This window comes from Anopheles merus, chromosome 2L (genome assembly GCF_017562075.2).
Source record: "Anopheles merus strain MAF chromosome 2L, AmerM5.1, whole genome shotgun sequence".
In the NCBI taxonomy this organism is placed as follows: domain Eukaryota; kingdom Metazoa; phylum Arthropoda; class Insecta; order Diptera; family Culicidae; genus Anopheles; species Anopheles merus.
Window position 1 is genome coordinate 31,405,909 of NC_054083.1, and position 20,513 is coordinate 31,426,421.

General features: G+C 44.3%; 3 protein-coding genes across 12 annotated transcripts in view; 1 reads left to right on the forward strand and 2 right to left on the reverse strand.

Annotated features, from left to right (window-relative positions):
• The window catches only part of LOC121593711, an 84,241-nt gene extending 74,264 nt beyond the window's left edge, over positions 1-9,977 (reverse strand). The window contains exons 1-3 of one of the 9 annotated variants that reach the window (XR_006004826.1): positions 9,681-9,834; positions 9,278-9,395; positions 2,804-3,551 (exon numbers count right to left, since the gene is read on the reverse strand). The gene's annotated coding sequence lies outside the window, so the exon portion shown is untranslated. Of the gene's footprint in view, positions 1-2,798; positions 3,552-9,009; positions 9,196-9,277 lie in introns of those variants that run through there. The other 8 variants (XR_006004828.1, XR_006004829.1, XR_006004827.1 and 5 more) reach the window with 8 other exon arrangements.
• A 3,018-nt stretch (positions 9,978-12,995) lies between these two features.
• Positions 12,996-14,921, forward strand: LOC121594127 (RNA-binding protein squid-like). The gene has a single exon (XM_041917123.1). It carries the CDS (start codon positions 13,316-13,318, stop codon positions 14,390-14,392), a length of 1,077 nt encoding a protein of 358 aa, XP_041773057.1. The 5' UTR covers positions 12,996-13,315; the 3' UTR covers positions 14,393-14,921.
• Positions 14,922-15,315: 394 nt separating this feature from the next.
• LOC121594125 (protein phosphatase 1 regulatory subunit 12A) overlaps positions 15,316-20,513 on the reverse strand; it is a 72,205-nt gene continuing 67,007 nt past the window's right edge. For both annotated transcript variants that reach the window (XM_041917108.1, XM_041917121.1), the window contains one exon: positions 15,316-17,804. In XM_041917108.1, coding sequence (XP_041773042.1) covers positions 17,718-17,804 — 87 coding nt within the window. In that variant the 3' untranslated portion in view covers positions 15,316-17,717. The remainder of the gene's footprint in view (positions 17,805-20,513) is intronic.

Consider the following 20,513-nt stretch of genomic DNA (forward strand, 5'->3'; position numbering starts at 1 on the left):
GCTTCACAACAGGGCAAAGAGGCCCACAGAGCCATTTCATCCCATTGTGGGTTTTTCCCAATTCGGGTCAGGCCAATTAGTTTCATTAAGATAATTGACTATACCCGGCGTCCAATAATATAAGCGCTGGACTCGAGCGAGCATAATTGAAGTGGTATAGCGTATAAGGTCCAGAGACCGACCATCCTCCCATCATCATCAACATCATATCATCGAACCGATGGAGCTGCTTCTTCGTGTTTTTAACTGTCTCATATGTCGCATAGTCGCAAATTGAAAAGTAATATATGCCGCCATCTTGCTCCGTGCCCATCGGCAGACAAGCAGTTGCTTATTGGAAGGGACAGGTCAGGCTTGTGGAATGATTTCAACTCAAACGACAAATTGACGAAATGCTTTTGCCAAGATATCGATACACTTTGGACAATCATTACGAATGGATAAAATAATAATTAGTATCCTAGTGGTTTTGAGGTCCACGGGCCATAGTTTTTGCTTCCACACATACAAGACGATGAGCTGCATCGTCAATCACCAACTGTAGAGCGTGAATAAATTAGCACATGTTTTCAAAAACCTTTTCCATAAATCATTCCCCCGAGATGCATGTGCCGGCTGAGGTGGAAGGGATTAGGATAGTCACATCTTTGCCAACTCATAACGTGGCTGTAATTAACTATTTATACTACATCCATTACCACACACACACACACACTGGGGAACATCCCCTGTACCTCTCTCCAACCTTCCTTCCTCAAAGAGGCAAAGACAAGAAACCATTAGAAAATGTATTTATTTTTGTATTTTTCGGTTCCAAACAATGCACCCGTGCAACTGATTCATTCTAATGCAATCAATTATTAATTGCCGTCGTCGTGACGATCAATTAAATGCATTTGCTTGTTTGTTTCCACGCCACGTGAAGGACGCGGAAAGCGGGAAACGATTTAAATGTATGCGAGATTACGTATCAGCGCACCCTTGAAGCTGCGGGAAGTGCATTAGAATGTCACCGAGCGGAGGGAGAGGCTCTTCTCTGTATGGTTTACCATAAATTAAACACACAAACACACACGCGCGCATTGAACCCTCTTCTTCGATTGATTCTTGACATGAAACCAAAGACGACAAACGGGCGGCCGGCCGGCCTCTGCCTGTGTTGTTATGATTGGGGCCCCCGATGCGGTGTTGACCTTAGGTCATTCAAATATTAATGACCACTTATTATTGGCTCAACTCTGCTCTCTTTCCCTTGCTCTCCCTCGCCCTCTGGGCTGTAATGTTTCTCATTTAGCTTCCACCGGAAGAAGCTTCTCGTCCCCTTCTATCGGTGGCGCGGCAGCAGCTTGAGAAAATGTGCCCAATACCCAATGGGACGTCGACGGGGCGGGGGTTATGGATCGTTGTGAAATAATAATAATCATTATTATCAACATAAAGTGTTTCCCCTCCACCCCTTCCGTCGCTTGTATCGGCCCTTGATCTATGCTGAAACCCTGAAAACGAATGCTAGATGCTAATAATAGTAATACTCTTGCCCAAACCCCCACTGTCGATGGGGGATATACTGTGATTTTCGTTTTAAATCAAAACTCTCGCACGCTCAAACCATTCTCGGATGGGGTATGGAGGATTAGCGTAGGGATGTGGCAGGCGGAGAAGGAAATTGATCTACATGGAAACGAGAAATCGAACCTAATTTCCCCTTTGGCATAATGGCACACACACACACACACACGCTTGCCTTGCTGTGTGAGTTGTGAACATGTTTCGACAAGCATAATATTTGTAATCAATCGGTCCGATGACGACCACGAAGACGACGACGGATGGCGTGTAGTGGATCATGGCGGCGGCCCCTTCACCCGTGCGCTGTGTTTGAGCATTCCGGGACCAATCATCAATTGATTGATTGATACTAATGACACGCTCACTTTCGCTTCTCCTCCCCCCCCCCCCTCCCTCCCCCTCCTTCTACCCTTTTGCAAGCCATCCTTTTCGAATTCGAAGTAGTTACATGGTCCACTGTAAGGCATCCGCCGAATGGTTCGATTTTTATGCGGGCCTGGCAAGTTTTACAGGCAAGCGCGAGCACATTCAATTATCATTCAAGCTCCCATTTTGGCTTGTTTGGCTTTTTGAAGTGTACGAAAGTGGAAACTTTTAGATTGCTATCATTTCAACTAATTGCACGAAGAACTGCTCGCATATAATTAAAGAAAATCAGCAATAGCTTCGAGGTTATTTCATCTTCAAAGAGATAATTGAATAACTGTATCTAAAAAAGTAGCTTAATGGCGTAAACATTAATAGGATACATAATTCATACTATCTAACATAACTAAAACTGTCAACAATCACCACCAACTAATAGTAGATTCTTTATAACATCTTTGTTGAACAATAACATCAGCACACTGAGCGCCATGCACCAAAGGCACCCGATTCCCGTCGGCAAAATTGTAACTCTGACTCATCCACAAAATGACTACGAGAAGCAAGAGCAATGAAACCTGATAGCTAATTAGCACACACTGCTCGTAGGCAGCTGCATGGTACAATGACAAGAGTACGGAAGCACGCAACACCACACGCGCATACAGGTGATGAGTTCGAGTCTACTTCGGGGGAGATGCCATCATAACAATCAAACGTCAGTTCATCAGTGACAGCGTTCTTTTCTCTCTCGTTTGATGTATTTTAAAGCATCATTTGGGGGCATGAATATAATAAATAATCATTGCGACAGAGATAAGGTGTTTTGCATATTCAAAAAAGAAAACATAAATGACACTTACCTTACCGTTGAAAATGCAGAAGGCAGCCTTTCCAGTTTTGTTTATCCCTCGTTTGTGTTTTTGTAGCAACTCACACCAAGAGGCAATTGTTCAGTAGCTCTCTAAATCCGCTTAATAATTCTACAACCAATTGTGACTGTTCAATTGGTGCACTGCTGTTATGCACGTAGTTTTAACACTCTTTCAGGAAGTTTTACACAAACTTTGTTTCTTATCTTTTTTTAGAACACTCACACACACCACGAAGGTTTCTTGTTTGCACTTTTACGAATCACCTTTTTAGCACGGTACGACGTCACTTTTGCTCTACATAAACCGTAAATTTTCACAATTTTCACTTTTTCACAACGTTCTTTTCAACACATTCAAATCATCACACACACACACAATCACTGTAGGAAAGCACATTTACCGCACTCTAATCGTGTATCTTGATATTATTATATTCATTTCATTTTTTTTTAAATTTGCTCCTTTCGAAACAATCACTTGAAAAGCCGACGGGCGCACAACACACGTTCACACATCCGTCCGGGGAAATAGGAAAGCGGCACGCAACCGATGATATCACTAAATGCGCCCGTTTTTTCTCCACACAGCACACACACACGGCCGCGCACACTTACACATACACTAAAGGAAACACTCACACTCGCGCGCGCGCGCGCACACACAGAGGCTGCCGTGTGCGCCTTTAAATCCACACACACCCACACAGAGGGTTTTTTTTATTTGCTGTTTGCTGTCGAATTGCTATATTGGGGGCGATACGGAGAGAAGAGAAGAAAAGGATGATGATGATGATGATAATGAGTGGATTATTTCGCTGAAAGGTGTAATTAAATCATAACCATGCTGTTCTACCCCGTCCACACACAAATCCAGCCACACAAAGCTCGCACACATACACACACATACTAATCACTCAGTAGTATCGGGAGTTAATATTCACTGCCTACTGTGCGCGCTTGGAAGGACGACAGGACACACGATCCCGATTTTCCCGCAGCGTGAATTATCATCGTTTTATCGCAATATGGCCTCCGGTGTAACAACCTTGTCATCACGTAATTCAATTCATTTACACACACAACAAACACACACTGACTGAACAAACACACATGCACATAATGTACAGCAATCAATCACTTCAAAAGGGATAATGTTGCACTGTTTTTCTCGAGTGTTGTTTATGTGCCTAAATAGCCGATAGATTAACGGTTTAAAAAGATACACTGTTTTTTTAGTTTGTGTAATTCTGTGTTTTTTTCCTCTTCAATTTCTATAGAAACCTTACGATCACACACATCCCTCTCGTTTGCCATTTATAGGGCCACATGAGGTTCACTTGTCCTTTTGGCGCTGCAGCACTTTTGAGCTTTGGTCACCCGCAGAAGAACGCAGAAGTCACTCACTATTTCACACGCACACCACAACAGAGGCAACCGCAAAGTAGCAGAAAAAAGGGAGAACACGAACTAAACACAAGACAGCGGTGATTTGGCGTTGTAATGCAATTTGAAGGACGATTTGCGTTGCGTTTGCTAGAAGCAAAGCTGCCATTTCCCATTCGGTGTGACTTTTGCTGTACGATTTGATTGAACATGAGTTTTTTTTTTTTTTTAACACACGTGTAACAATCGGTATTCGTCGCGTCTCGGACCGTACTGTCCAGTGCAAGAGCTGATTCGGTTTGACCGGTTTGACTGGAGGTTACAAAAACATCTCCTTGTATCTTCCACACACAATTGAAACAGGCTCCAGAGACAAGCAAACAATAAAAGATAAAAGCCTAAAATGGATGCCCTTGTACCTAATTTAGAATACCCCGAAGCAGTTGAAAGATTTTGAGCAACATAAAAACAAGAAAAAAAAACAGCCATTATAGCTTTCCCATTCATCCGCGTTCTTGCAGGTGAAGGAGCAAAACGGGGCTGAGGATGAGGGCAAGAGATGTGATTGATATTTTTACGATCACATGCCGACGATGCCGACCGATTTGTTGAAGAAGTATGGTTTTGGATTTTTGCGGTGAAGAAAGCATGAAGCACGATTTTGGTTTTTATGATTTTTGCGAATGAGTCTAATTTTCGGTTCGGAAACATATCTTGTTGCGCGCTTACCGCACTTTAAACCTAAACACAACCAAAAATCCTGCCGAGACAGTTGTCCGTTTATCGATCGGTGGTTCGATGCGGAATGTTGGGAAGTGTTTAGGGGAGTTGAAGGCTAATATTGTTCCCAAAAGCGAAAACCATTCAACACGTTACCTCCTTTATGTTGCTGCTGGTGTGGAGTTAAAAAAAGAATTAAAAACTTCCCTCTTTATTTTTGGCTTATTATTTTGGAAGCGAATTAGTTACGATTTAGTTATTCATTTCATTCCAATGCGAGCGCGCCTGGCAACAACATTACACAAACATTAACACTCATCCTTTTCATCCCATTTTGCGCTCTCTTTCTCTATCTCTCTCTCGCTCATAATTTATGGTCTCGGAGTTTTCATTAGTTGCCAAAAAAATGGTATTTAACCACTCCACATACGGTGTGTTGTGTGTAAAGATAATTTATACGACTTTCAAAGCGGATGTGCTCGGCGCGCTCGGCCGAAACTGCATCATTGTGCGGATTCCCATTTTGCCGACGGCATTTCGATCATTCCCTCTGTACAGAAAAAAAAACACACACACAAGGGGAAGGGAATTTTTCACATTCAACCCCACTGCCGACGGGTGTGAGAAATCACGACCTCAGCGAGACGGGAGCGCCCGTGAGAGGGAACAACGGGCACGAGAAGGGGGGTGAGGTGGAAACATAAATGATGTTCTCCACACCATCGGATTAATCAAAGCTATCGGGTGTTGTAGGGGTAGCAACATCCACAAAAAAAACACCAGGAAAGAGTAAGAGAGAGAACGAGAACAACCTGGAGAGAGAGAGAGAGAGAGAGAGAGAGAGAGAGAGAGAGAGAGAGAGAGAGAGAGAGAGAGAGAGAGAGAGAGAGATAGAGAGTACGAGAGAAGCGCTACAAAGCTGCCGCGCGAGTGTATGGCATTTTTTTTTGTTTTAAACATTCCCGCAATGTTTTCCAATAATCTACAGCTTCCGGAGGTAGTGGCTTTAGCGCGCGCTCGGGTGGTTTGTGGAAATGGTTGAACGTCGACACTCTTCACCCCACCTCTACCTCCTCCTCCCGTGCTTCTTGCAGGGCGCATTCCGGTGCAAAGTGGGCACAGGAGAGTGAGAGAGAGCGCGCGCGCGCGCCCGACACACCGAGTGGAAGAGAAGAAGTTATGAAAAATGGAGTGTGTGCGCAATCAATTGAAATTAATTTACGAGACAAACTGCGAACATGATTGTTTATGCTAATTTAATGATCTCGTACCGTTTTGCCCCGACCGTCCACAACCCCGCTTTTTAACCCCAATCCCGCTCCTTCTCTCGCTCGCTCATCCCTTCCAACACACACAAAGCCACTTCTTTTGCCGAGAAAACCCGAATCAGATTTCCACCACACCGTTTCCCTTTACTCCCTTTACCGTCTTTTAACTTCTCCGATCCCCCATTTTCCCGTTGCTGTACTGTGCGAGGCCGGCTGCCCACGGATGGAAAGTGCGCGTGACGGCAACGGTCGGGGCTGCATGACAACCCTCCGCCACTTGTGAATTTATATATGTGTGTGTGTGTGGTGGTGCACAGCCGTGAAAGCTTGTCCGTTCCAGTCGAGATGTACATGTGGTTATGCGTGCGTGCGTGTGTGAGCCTGTGTGTGCTTTCGGCTCGTTCATCATTGATCCTTTTTGGCACACGGAAAAACGCTTTTTTTATGCACGACGACGAGAGAGAGAGAGAGAGATAGAGCGAGTGCGCAAGGACGCAAAAGCGGTGCGTAAAACGTGTGCGTTGTTGTGTATGTGTGTGTTTGTCTATGTGTGTGCGTGTGTGTGTGTTGGTAAAGCTTGGCTGCGCTACCTTTACGTGTGCGTTTTTTTTTTCATTGGTGTTATCTTATTGGTGTGTATGCATTTGCATGACAAAACACAAAAAGGATCATCATCCGGTGCGCGTCGAGCAAAAGTTCATTCCTGAGAACGGAGTGGGAGGAAGCGGGGGGGGGAGCTCCCATTGTCAATGAATAGCATGTTGGTACGTTGTGGCAGGGGGGGGGGGGGATGCACAGGACGAGCGATAAATTCATTATACTTTTCCACGAATTCGCTTGACAAAATGGTTTCCCGGCAAAAAGCGCCGTCGTATGGATCTCTCGCTCCACTCAATGGATAATATGCTAATTATTACACGTCGTTAAACACTAAATTGGCGGTTTCGGTAAAAGCGCTGTTGGATAGGAAGTTTTTTGTTGCTGTCGTAACACACACACACACACACACACACACACACACACACACACACACACACACACACACACACAACACACACACACACACACACACACACACACACACACACACACACACACACACACACACACACACACACACACACACACACACATACATACATACATACATACATACATACATACATACATACATACACATTTTCAGTACAAAGGGTATAAAAAGCTCGTAAAGGCCATTAAATATGCACGTGTGCAGCAGCAACGCAGCAAATGAGCGAAGGGAGCCGCGACAATACTTGCAACAGTGTGTTGTTGAATTTATTATAACTTTTCGTTGCAAAAAAAAGTTGAAATTTACACGCCACGGTATGATTCACTTATGATCACAGATTTCCTGCCCAATTCGACACGCGGACGTTTATTTTTTCATCTTCACCAAATAAGCACCGCATTTGCCACTTTTGTTTGCTGTAATACGGGAAGGAGGAAGCAACACACAACTGTGTTGGTTTTTTTCCCAGAACGAGACACAAATTTTGTTTCTACATCCAAAACAACGCACCAACATCAACGTAGGCACAGCGCACGGGTTTCCGGAGCATTTATTGTGGATGCGTTAAAATCAAAGGCATCTCCGTGCCGACAAAAGCAACACAATTAACCACACACACACACACTGCACACTTTCATCCCAAAGAAGGGTCAATTCCCAATGGCAGATGCATTTTAGTAAAATTTTAATGCAATAGCACACACACACTGTTTATTTCAAACAGTGAAAAAGCCAATATTCAGCCGAGTCGTGAGCCGTTCCCTGCGCCAAAAACCCCGCACAAAACAAACAACAAAGTTGGCCAAACACACATTTGCAAAGATGGCGTGAAGAAAGTATCATCGAATGCACACGGACGGAAAACGGTGTAGCGCACAAACACACACACACACACTCCCGGTTGAAGCTAATACTGTATTTTTTGCATTTCCCTACTAAAATTTTACATCATTTGTGGCATCACTAGACACACCAACTCTCAAAACGAGCGCGGAATTTTCATTTCGCATGGAAAACTTTTTCATCCGTCGGCAATTGGAAGGAACCACCAAGCAGCGGCAGCAGCAGTTCTGCGCCCTCGACATCATGACCGCTCTATCCACACATACACATATACACGCACACAATGTGTGGTAGTGGTGGTAGCAGCATCGTGTACCAGCCGTGTAGTGGTAGTGGTGAGGTGCGTAGAAGCACAACCATGGAGAGCGGTGGCACGGAAGGGCAGCGGTACGGTTCAGCCATGGCGTTGTTTCCTTCCCTTTTGACTGAAGTTTTCTTTGGGCCCGCCGCCGCCCTCCCTTCTTCTTCTTCTTCTTCTACTGGAACATTTTACAACCAATTAACAATTTATCTCGGGTTTTTTCTTCTTCTTCACTCGTTTTGCTTTACGGAGAAGAAATCTTTTTTTTGAGCACACATACAAGCGCACGCACACACACACGCGCCATGTCTTCTTGTTGTAATGAATTGTTAAACAAATGTGTCTCTCTCTTTTTCTCTCTTCACCATCTTTAATCACAGGGAAAAAGAAATACAATCGAAAAAATTGACACATTCACACACACACACACACACACGTTCATTGAAAGCTTAAGGTATTAATTTTCCACGCTAATTGTTGCCATGTACTTTACGATTAAAATCACAACTGGCAGTGGTCGATGATAGAAGGCGCGGGCTGGTGGTGGCGGGGTGCTACTAATAAAACACAAAAATGCACATTCACGAAACACGACTCCTCTCCCCTCCTACCCCACTTATCTCTCCCTTTTCCTCTCACTCTCTCATACCACCTTTCCACTTCCGGCGATCATTACTACTTTGTTCCGATTGCTGGAGAAGAGATTATGATGGAAGCCTCTTCTTCCCCCTCGCAACTTCATCATTAATCATGCACACATACACACGTACATACACATGCACACGGTTCAGAGCGATGTTACTAAACGTTCGAAGGGTACACACCACTTGACGCGTTTCTTGAAAGGGAAAAAAAGACGTTCGCTTCGAAAATTCACGCTCTGTTTTTTTTTTTTTTTTTCACGTAAATCACACACTTACCAAATCACACTTACTCGCACCAAGCACCAAAAGACGGCGCACAGACGGAGGAGGACGATTCCCAAAATTCTCCGTAACGGCGCGGCGGCTGTAACCCTTCGGGCGCGGGGTTCGTTCACTGGGAAAACACACAAAGAAAACTATGCACACACAGCTATGCCAACCACACAGCACCGATCATCATCATCATCACCACATTGCCCGTGTTCGTGGTCGGTGTGTACCCGCTGCTACTGTACACCTCCGCGAGACCGGGACACACCACCACCACACACAATAAAACGCACGGGAAATTGGAAATTGCTGCAAAATCACCGCATTTTCACGCACCAACTGCAAGCGCACCGTGTCGCGCGACCGTTCCCCCATCGATTGGGGGGCAAATAATTGCACCAGCACCTACCGCTCAGCTACTGCGACGACACTTCTGCACGCAACGATACGACGGCGGGTCCGCAAAAGTTAGCCATTTTGAAAAACGCAACGGCTCGGGCGACTGTGTGTGCTTGCCGAGACAGTACGGACGACTCGCTCTTCTCGCTGCGGCAACGCATGCTGAGCGAAAAAGTGTACGGCCACGGGTACGGGTGTGTGTATTGGTGTCGTCGTCGTCCTGCATGCATTGCGGCGTTTGGTGTGCGTGCGATCGCGGCAGAGACGCCGCGGCCGATTGTACGCACACAGCCGTTTTCTAGCAGCCGGTTTACAGGGGTGAGTTGAAGCGTCTCTCGGAACGCGGGAACTATCCGAAGAGGTCGAGAGAAATTTTCTTCTCAAAAAGGAGGTTAAATTGAACAATAATAAGCAATTCATTGAATTTTGTGATTTAAAAATTACAAAAAATATACGTCCTACTCTTTTGCAGTAAATGTACCGTATTACAAAAACAATACAAAATTAAATTACCCGGAAATTCCCAAGTAGTACAATTCTGTTAAGAAATCGTTAAAAGTATGCCTGAAAGTGTTACTTTTAGCTTTCCATACAACAGTAATTCCAGGGCTTAAAACAATGCATAACGATTTCTTGCTTCGTCGATGTTTCGTTAAATTTTAAAATGTAGCCGGTATTTTTAACGAAAGATCAAAATTAACGAAAAAATCGACCGCCACCAGCGCCTCCAAATCGGTGCGAATTTCCTTCGCTGGCGACGTCATTTTTAAGTACTTGTCCAATTGATCGTTACGAAGCGTTGGTGTAAGGAGAACTCAAATAAATTTAAAAAAAAAAATAGAACATGTTTTATGCCTGTATGAAAGTAATACAGTCAGAATTCAATAGTTGAAAGCTTTTTAGTTGGCATGCTTTTTAGTTGAACGCTCAATAGTTGGCTGATCTTCTTCTTCTTTGGCTCAACAACCGATGCCGGTCAAGGCCTGCCAACCCACTTGTGGGGTTGGCTTTCAGTGACTTATTGATTTCCCCCCATAGTAGGATAGTCAGTCCTACGTATGGCGGCACGGTCTATTTGGGGCTTGAACCCATGACGGGCATGTTGTTAAGTCGTACGAGTTGACGACTGTACCATGAGAGCACAACAGCTGGCTGATAGTGCAATTAAAAAGCATATGCGTTTGTATGGATAAACTGGTTTTTGAAATTTTTACAAAAATCTCATGGCCAGCCGAGAAAAATTTCACGTCCGGTGGCAACACCATTTTCCGAGACGTTGTTATTGTTTATTTTACAATTTTCTGTTTAAATTACAAGCACAATATCACAGAAAAGGATCTAGAGTGAAGATCACGGCCAATTGTTCAACTTATGTTCTCTTCCTTGGTGGCTTATTCACTGCTGAACGGCCAATAGCTGCGGTCAACCGTACCGTACCGGTTTGCTTGGTATATGGATGCCTCCTTCCATCGCTGGCTGTATCGCCCACTACCGAGCTCAGAGCGTGTGGATCTGAATGATGTGTGCAGGGAGTTTAGGCCGGGTCTTGCACCTATTTTAGTCCGATCCAACCGGTCGGAATCCTCGGTTTCTTTCACCTAACAGGAGGTGATCCGAACGACATTATTTATTTATTTACACATCACCGGTCGCTCTCAAGCACCTTCTGAACAAGGCGCATGTGTCATGTGATAGCACGATTTACATGTTATGATCTCTTGCGTTAAGCCCTGAGCTATTTCATTTTGATGAAAATGGTCCGCATTATTCAGTTGTTAAAAACCATCCCGTTAAAAAATGTCAATATATCAAACCCATTTCAAAAGCTCTATTAAAAGGAGAAATGACAGAAATACATATTTCATCATAATAATGAAGGGTGAACATAGTGAAATGAAAAAAGTTTTTTCAAAAGGTATCATTTTAATTTTGCTTTTGAATAAATTTTGTTTTTACGAATTATATCAAGAAACTATTAATTTCAGTTCAACAGTTCAATTCCGATTCCGAAGCCGATTCTGATCTCGGAATCGATCCCAGAGCCGACTCGGAATCGTTTCGATCATCGGAATCGGCTCCGGAATTGATTCCGAATATGGAATCGGGATCGGGTAGGTCCGATTCCGAGCTCCCACCACTAGTTGTTTAATCATAGGAAGCCAGGAAGGGGGGCTCACTTTGAAGCGAGCACTGCAGGCGAGTAAAGGACGGGTAGAGAAAATGAGCGCGATGCAGCGATATTCCAACGTCAAAAACAGTGTGGTCAGATTATTTTGGCAGATTTCGTTAGAAGCAACAAAATTTTATCAGTAGTTTTCGGCATGAGTTTCAGATTTTGTCGGTAGTTTTCGGTATATTTTAACTCGAAACTCAGTTAAAAAGAAGTGTTAAGCGGGGGGTGGGGGGGGGGAGGTGGAGGGTCCTAATGCGAAAAACGAATGTTCCACCTCACGAGAAAATGCATCTTTTATTTAGGATATGGATTAGGATATAGATTAAATTTGATTGAGCGGCCACGCAAATGCAGGTCTTTCTGAAGTTTCGAGCTGAAAATTGTACTAGGAATTCTTAGCCTTTTTTCGGGGCTCCATTCGACCGCTTAGGGCCGCTGCAGTGCTCCATCGGATACGAATTTATCATACGTGCTGTCGTTAGATTTTCGCTGTAGTATTTAGATTGACTAGATTATTAAGCTGAGTTTTAATAATAAATAAAATGATTTTATGACTTTTCGGTTAGTATAACGAGAAAATCTGTGATTTTCGGTAGTTTAAATGAAAAATCGGTAGTTTTAGCACTGACAAACCGACAAGACAATTCGAACAAAATAAGCTTCCAAAGTTGTCTCCTTATTTCAAATGAAAATACGTTAAACACTAGCGCCATCTCTATAATGATTCGCTTACTACACTGACACAGAGAAGAAATTGCTAAATCCCCTTTTTGTTTTTCTTCGCAAATTCCAATGCGTATTGTTTTATGTACTTCTCACATCTTTTGTATTGATTGAGAAACTTATAAAATGATTTTCCTGGGTGTTTTGTCCAATAATTATCACAAAATCTTGCCTCACACTTCCTTCGCCATTTGTATTTAGAAAAGTTGTTTGCATCGAAGCAGCAATGAACAGAGCTTACTTTGACAGAAGTGTTCGCCTCACTGGTAAATGACAGTACTTTCGTGTGGGACACTTTTGTAACACCAGTGTCACGTCGGTTTGTCGGTGGTTTTAGGGTGTTTCTCTGTGAATCGGTAGGCATATTCGGATACAGATACAGATGGAATACAGATAAATCGGTATTTCTGGTCACTCTGCCCGTTTGACGTTTGACATTTTTCGTTCGTGGTTTCTGTCGGGGAAGAAGCCAAGCCAAGTGTGTGCGTGCGTGTGTGTGTGTATGTGCGCGAAAAGGGAAGCCAACAATAAAACCGAACCTTAAAAAGTGTGTAAAAATACGCCCGCAAACGGTAATCCACGCGCCCGTAAAGCATCGTCCACGCGTTTGGGCAGCACCGAAAGTGTACGTAGCGCGCACCGGTCTAGCACGCGGAAAACCACCCCCCTGGCAGTGACGCAGCCATTGGATACGCCGCAGCACACCAGCAAGCACACGTACGGCGCGCCAGCTTCAACCGAAAACAAACATGGCCGATATGCAGGACGCGGAAATGAACGGCAGCAGCCAGGACGTGCCGGAGAACGGCCAGAACCAGATGGACAGCGAGGATAACATGAGCGGCAACAACGGTGCGTCGGGCGGTAACGGAGGAGGCGGCGGTGGTGGCGGCGGTGGCGGCGGCGGTGGCAGCGACAGTCAGAGCAATGCCCGGGACGACGAGCGGAAGCTGTTCGTCGGCGGGCTGAGCTGGGAAACGACGGAAAAGGACCTGCGGGAACACTTCGGCCAGTACGGCGAGATCGAAAGCATCAACGTGAAGACGGACCCGAACACGGGCCGCTCGCGCGGCTTCGCCTTCATCGTGTACAAAGCGTCCGACTCGATCGACAAGGTGGTAGCGGCCGGCGAGCATGTGCTGAACAACAAGAAGGTCGACCCGAAGCGGGCGAAGGCCCGCCCGGGCAAGATCTTCGTCGGCGGGCTGACGTCCGACATCAGCGACGAGGAGATCAAGACATTCTTCGGCCAGTTCGGCACGATCGTCGAGGTGGAGCTGCCGTTCGACAAGCAGAAGAACCAGCGCAAGGGCTTCTGCTTCATCACGTACGAGTCGGTGCAGGTGGTGAACGAGCTGCTGAAGACGCCGAAGCAAACGATCGCGGGCAAGGAGGTGGACGTGAAGAAGGCCACCCCGAAACCGGACGGCCAGATGGGCGGCATGGGCGGCGGCGGCGGCATGGGCATGGGTGGGGGCGGCCGGGGCGGTAACATGCGCGGCGGCATGCCCGGCCGGGGCGGTATGCGGGGACGGGGTGGCCCGAAGGGTGGCTTCGGCGGTGGCGGCGGCTGGGGCGGCCCGGGCGGCTACGGCGGCTACGACAGCTACAGCGGGTACGGCGGCCAGGGCTACGGTGGCGGCGGCTTCGATGGTGGGTTCGGCGGGTACGGCGGGGGCGGTTTCGGAGGTGGTGGCGGTGGCGGCTACATGAACGGCGGTCGCCAGGGTGGCCAGCGGGGCGGCAAGGGAGGCAGCGGTGGGTTCAAGCAGCGCGGCGCCGGCGGTGGTGGTGGCGACCGTCCACCGAGGCACGCACCGTACTAAGGCGAATCAAAATCCATCCTACCGACCTACCCACCCCCCGTCGCCCATCCCATCCCATCCTCCCAAAACGCCCATCTACTTCTTCCTATTTGTGCTTAGGATTTAGTTCTTTTTTTTTCTTTGTACTCTAGATAAATAAACAACAACCCCCCCTGTCTCTTTGTGTAATTATCTGGCCCGATCCTTTCCCGGCCACCAGCGCAGTAACTGTAGTAATGATCGTCATCCCTCTCCTGCCCTCCAACCCTAAACCGCCCCCTCCCACCTCTCCCCTCGCCGACCGTGTCTCGAAAGTCCTTAGTAAGCGAGATTATCTATTGTAGAGTATGAGCAGCAGCAGCAGCACGAGCTAGGCGGGCGCGGCGCAAGGCTCTGAGAGAGAGGCAGCAGATCAGGGATTTTAATTCCACCCCACAACCCCACACAACTCACACACACAAACACACACTTACATACACATTTATATAGTGTTTGCATTCTTGTATCATTTCAACAGACAATAAAACAGTAAAATAACGTGGAAAGGAAATTACAAGCGTGTTTTTCTCGTGGCGTTTCTTTCTTCATTGAAATGTTCTCGCTTTTCTCTCATTGCAAGTAACGTAACATATCACTGCTCGTTCGGTTGTTCGTTTTTTGTTTCGTCCTTTATTTATTCGTCCGAGTTTGTTTGTTTTGCCTATGAAATAAAAAATCTACACAATAGTTTAATAATTATAATAATAATAATAATAATAATATTAATAATAATTACAGTTTAAAAAGAACAAAGACAGAGTAATAAATGTAATGGACAATGGATGCGAAATAGACATAAATTATCTGAACGTGATCACGCGCGAGCGTAGGTGTGTGTGTGTCTGTGTTTGAGTGTTGGTGGGAGGGAAGGAGGTGTATGTGCGGCCTGGGCTGACTTGTTTTTGTGTGTATATATATATATATATATGTATGTGCATATCCTTTATATTAGATTGCCACCTTTAGTTTCTCTTATTTTTTTAATCTTCTGATCACAACATACACGCAGAAAATGGATACAGAATTGCCCATCGATTGCCTTTCCCTATAAAGAGCGTTGTCTTATGTGTGTGTGTATGTGTGCCTATTAAAAGGACTCAAATACATCGTGTGATACCGATCATTAACATGGCCGGCATACGGGACAGAGAGAATTACAAAAAGAACGTTAGAAAATAATAAAATAAAACAGAACGAATCATAAATGCGAGATCAAATAAAAGTTAACAAATAATACATAATATAGACTGTGCTTGAAAATGCTCTCTCTCTCTCTGTTTGCAATAGAAAAAGTTTAGTGCGTGCACAAACAACACACGCCAACACGACGACAATTTGTGTGTCAATAGGCATAAAACAGGAAAATAAAAGGGAAAACAAAAAGCTCTCTTACTACTGCTGCTGCTGTTCCTTCCGTTTGTATATTCGCTTCGTTTCTAAACAACCAAACTAACTAACAACACTGTTTCTGTGGGTACACCTCTCTAAAGCGCTGTAATTTCTTGCATTAGTTTCGCTCGCTCTCTTCCCCTCGCTAGAGCGTGGTGTTTCGCTGCACTGCCCCACGAGTAGGCAAAACATTTAAAGTTTCACGTTAAATTAAATTACCACCTCACCATGCGCGCTGCTCTGCAAATACTCTACTATATGTGTTTCATTGCTGCCTTCCTGCTCACAACACATCCCTGTAATTCCTTGGCTCCACCAAAATGGGTCAACGGTGTGATTTTATCTTCACTTTTTATTTCTACTAACGACACAAAAAAATATCATATATTCAAACAAATTCTTCCTAACATCATCATCATCTTGCTTTCGCTCGACCCATCACATACACATCCATACAAAAAAAAAAAAAACAAAAAACGCTAAATAAAGTGGCCACTGCAGCGCGGCGGTTTGCCCGTGTGCCCGCTAGTGTTTGTGTGCCGTAGCAGGGATACCCCTTTCGCGAACGTTGTGCCCTACACCGGAGAATTTGGTCTACTGCGTGTGCGCTTATAGCAAAAATAGTAGATAAGAAATGACTCCTGCGGAGCCGACAGAGCGTTTTGTCGCCTAGTGGCAAAAACCTCGATTTTCTGGCACTGTCTCTCCTCTGGCGTGTTTGTTGCTGATGTTTCTGTTAAAGCTAACTCAATTCCTTTCCTTTACGTCCGATAATTAAAAGTGTGTGGGATTGTGTACGCAGAGAGGAAGAGAGATGGATTGTAAAATATAAGATCTCTAAGAAGGATCGATTTGGGATAAACAAATAAAAGCATATTCTAAGTATTACAACACATTCGATCGATCGATTAGATAAAAAGAGGAATTTAAAGAGGAGAGCAATTGGTTGGCAGATAAGGAGGAAGCATCTTGACTCGCGGGTATATCGGACTACACGCGCGTTGAGGTTTCAAAGATGCTACACAAATGCGACAACTACAGCCAGAATCGTCTTTCCCTACTTCGATACCAGAGCTATCAGCCACGGCAGCTAACATGGCGATATCATATCTTTCCGCCAGCTCTATTTTCCACCAGACTCTTAGTGGCTTTTTTCTACATGGTGCTGTTTCCCCGTAAGATTGAAATCTTTTCCATCTGTAACAAACACGGTCTTGCGTTTTTTGTTGTTGTTGATGTAGTTGCTTTGCTTCCTAACTATAGTTTATCCAACACAGGAGGAAGGGTTCAAGAAAAGCCTATGTGTGTGTGTGTTTTTTTTTCTTCGCTAAGCACTAGTTAACAGCCTTGCAATATATGCGCAATTCATTCCAATGAAAACAAAAATCAATGTACCTTACGTTACATGTGGGAGGAGGGAAGCGGAACAGGAAGATGATGTTTTTTTTATGAATTATAGGCCAGAAGGAAGAGAAGGAAGAGAAAGAGAGAAAGAGAGAAAGAGTGAAAGATCAGCATCCAATCAAACCATCACACAACACACACACGCACACTCATGCTTGGCTGTGTAGCCCAATTATTCCAGATAATCCGTACGCATTAATGATCGAGTTCGATCCTTTTGTGTGAGGCACGCGCATAACAACTGACGCATTCTATACATGTAATTCGGTTCGGTGGACAGAAATGTATGTTTAAAATTGAAGGCATGTAGGATACTGCTTGCTCCAGATCCGTCTTTTCTATCCCACTTTCTCTCTCTCTCTCCTCCATGGAGAAACACATTGACTCGTCGATTAATAGGGATTATGATGTTGATGATGATGATAGTGTGATGGAAAAGTGTCTGGCTGCCCACACGTTCCACAGGTTGTGTTGCGCATTTCTACACGCTTGCCCGAGTACGCACGCAGACACATTATCTACTCAGCTTGCTGATCACACGAATAAGGGCACCATTTTCATCCTTAAGTCGTTGGTTTTCCGTACGAAGCGCTTCCAGTAGCTGCAGGGGCACGGCGAGAAGGGGAGAGAGAAAGATAGGAAACAAAATAAGATTAGTATAAACTGGTTAGCGAAATCGGTAATGATTGGCCCAATAAATAATAGACAATAAATAGGAAGAGCCACACACATACAACACAACACACTCGATTTTTCTTTTTATCTTTTTTTTTAAATAAGTAAAAACGGTACACATCGAAAGCGAAGAAACTTTTTAGTAATAGCTGAACGGAATACACTTCAAAGGCGATAGTATTAGAAGTAAAAGGTTAAAGAAAGAAAATGACGACAGCATTACGTTTTGCACAGTACAGTACAAAGAATGCAAAAACAACAACTATGTACATAGTTAGTTAAGATAGAGAGAGAGAGAGAGAGAAGGAAAAAAGTTAAAACGAGACATACTAACGACCAAGCGAGAGTGTGGAAGAATCACAATCATGTGTGTGTTTGTGTGTTGTGTGAATAAGTAATTGTGAATAAAGAATCAGTTGGTTTAACAAACATAAACCCCACAGCAATTAATGCCGAAATCAAGAGATAACAAACATCAATATCAAAAGAGCAATACAACAAGTCAACAACAGCAACCATACTAACGAAAACAACAGCATCTATTATGGAGAAGAAGATATGTAAACAAGAAATCAACAAGTCGATCGTCTCGACGATAGGCAAGGTAAGGAGCAACGAAACGAATACAAACACATCAAAACAATGGTGATTCTTATGGTGAGCTGACAACGAAGTGCTTATTGAGTTAACGCGGATAAATGTGTAAAACACCTACGAATGCAGGTAACAATAAGAGTGTTCACACTTTTTGTGTCTTTAAAGGTTTAAAGGTATTAGATAACAATGATATTGGCAGGATCAATCTTAAACTGTAACCGAGTATGCCCGGGATAAGGCTAAACATAAAGGAAGCAAATGTCCTGCGAACAAAATCGGTCGATGTATAATGTGTTGAAAATGCGGCCGAAGCCGTAGTAATGTGAATTTAAATAAATACAAAATAAATCTAAAACTTTAGAACAAAAAAAAAAAACACTTCATTAGAAAACCCTGCATTAGTGATAGAAATATTGTATAGGTAATAAAGATTACTATAGTAGCGTAATAGTGAATGCAAATATATGTACAAAATGCCGGTGTAAGTACAAGTGAGATGTGAAAAGTAGCGTAAATAAAACATTCAACTGTGGTGTAATGGGACCGTAACATGAATCAAATAACACTATTTCCATAGTTTTCGTCTTCGTCTTCGTCTCCCTCCCCCTCTCCCCCCCTAGCAGAAGACCGGGTGTTAGTTTCGAACAGAAACACAATCAACAGTGGTTATGCAAAGGAAGAAAAACATCACGTAAGACAAACCAAATGGGACACAAACACGCAACACATCAGGTGAGATTGGAAAACTGTGAGAGATAAAGGTGTGCATAATGAAAGATGAGCAAAATCCACGACCAAACGAAAGGAAGAGCAATACAAAAAATGGTGCAAAAAGGTGATAAGTACGACAGAGTCTGTGAGGTAGTAGTAAAGAGTGAGTGTGTAGTAGTAAAGTGGGGGAACAGCAAAACAAAACAACACGGTAACACAACGTTAACAAAAAAAAAAAAGAAAACGACAACATGTTACATGGCGCACACACACGCACAAGAAAGAAAGAATGAAAAAACAACACAAGTTTTCGCCTAAAGAGAAAGAATGTGAGAGAGAGAGGGAGTGAGGGAAATACCGTCATACCCGGAAAGGATTCCGTTCACACACACCACACACACACACACACGCGTCTCTGGGCGGAAGTGGAGTTACGGTAGGATCAGCCCTTATCAACCCCTCGCGGCCCGGATTTCGCCACAAAACGATGCTCGCCTCTGCCTCTTGTTAATAACAATCACACGAACGGAGAATGGACTCCACAACGGTCGGTGGAGGTAATGTTGCTTTTGTTGGTGGTGATGGTGGTGGTGGTGGTGGTGGTGACGGTGGCGGGTGGGTTCTAGTTGTAGGTGATGATAGGTTCCTGTTCAGATGGTCTTTGGTGGGGTTGGTAGTAAACCGTGGTAGTAACGGGTGATGTCCTATCACCATACAATCCTACACAGGCCTAAATACAAAGGTCAAGATCAAGGCGAAGGACGGAGAGAAGACACACTCACAACGACCACATCCAGACAGAACCACGCGAGTGGAGGAAAAGAGCACGGAACACGATCGTTCAAACCCGCACGTCCCGAAAAGAGGCGAGTTTTATGCTTCACTTTCCAATGTTCATGTATTGCTGCTATATTTAATGCTTACTTTTCATAATACAAAAAGAAAAAGAACTCGAAAATGTGCCATTTTCGATAACAGTGACATAAATACGTTTCCTATGCCTAATTCGAACGCATAAACTACCGGCTTTTAGTAAGTTTTGGTGAGTATAACTGTGTGATGCTTCTTGTTTTTTTGGTAACAAAATTTGCTTCATTCGCTATGATTATGTGCCATCTCGTGAACGGTGGATGGAACTGAATGAAGTGAATAATTTCATTTTGGTAGCTTTTTTGGGTTACGAGTTCATATTCCGGTAACATAAGTTTATATATGCGCGCTCGCGCTGGTTCCTAAATTCGCTACCAATTATGCTAGTACTGTATGCGGGACACAGTCGCTCTTTCTTCTGTTTCACAGTCAATGGTTTGACTTTGAAGCTAATTCT

Bases quoted from the DNA above. Each gene is read 5' to 3' on its own strand.
- LOC121594127 (XM_041917123.1), top strand. From the start codon at position 13,316: ATGGCCGATATGCAGGACGCGGAAATGAACGGCAGCAGCCAGGACGTG.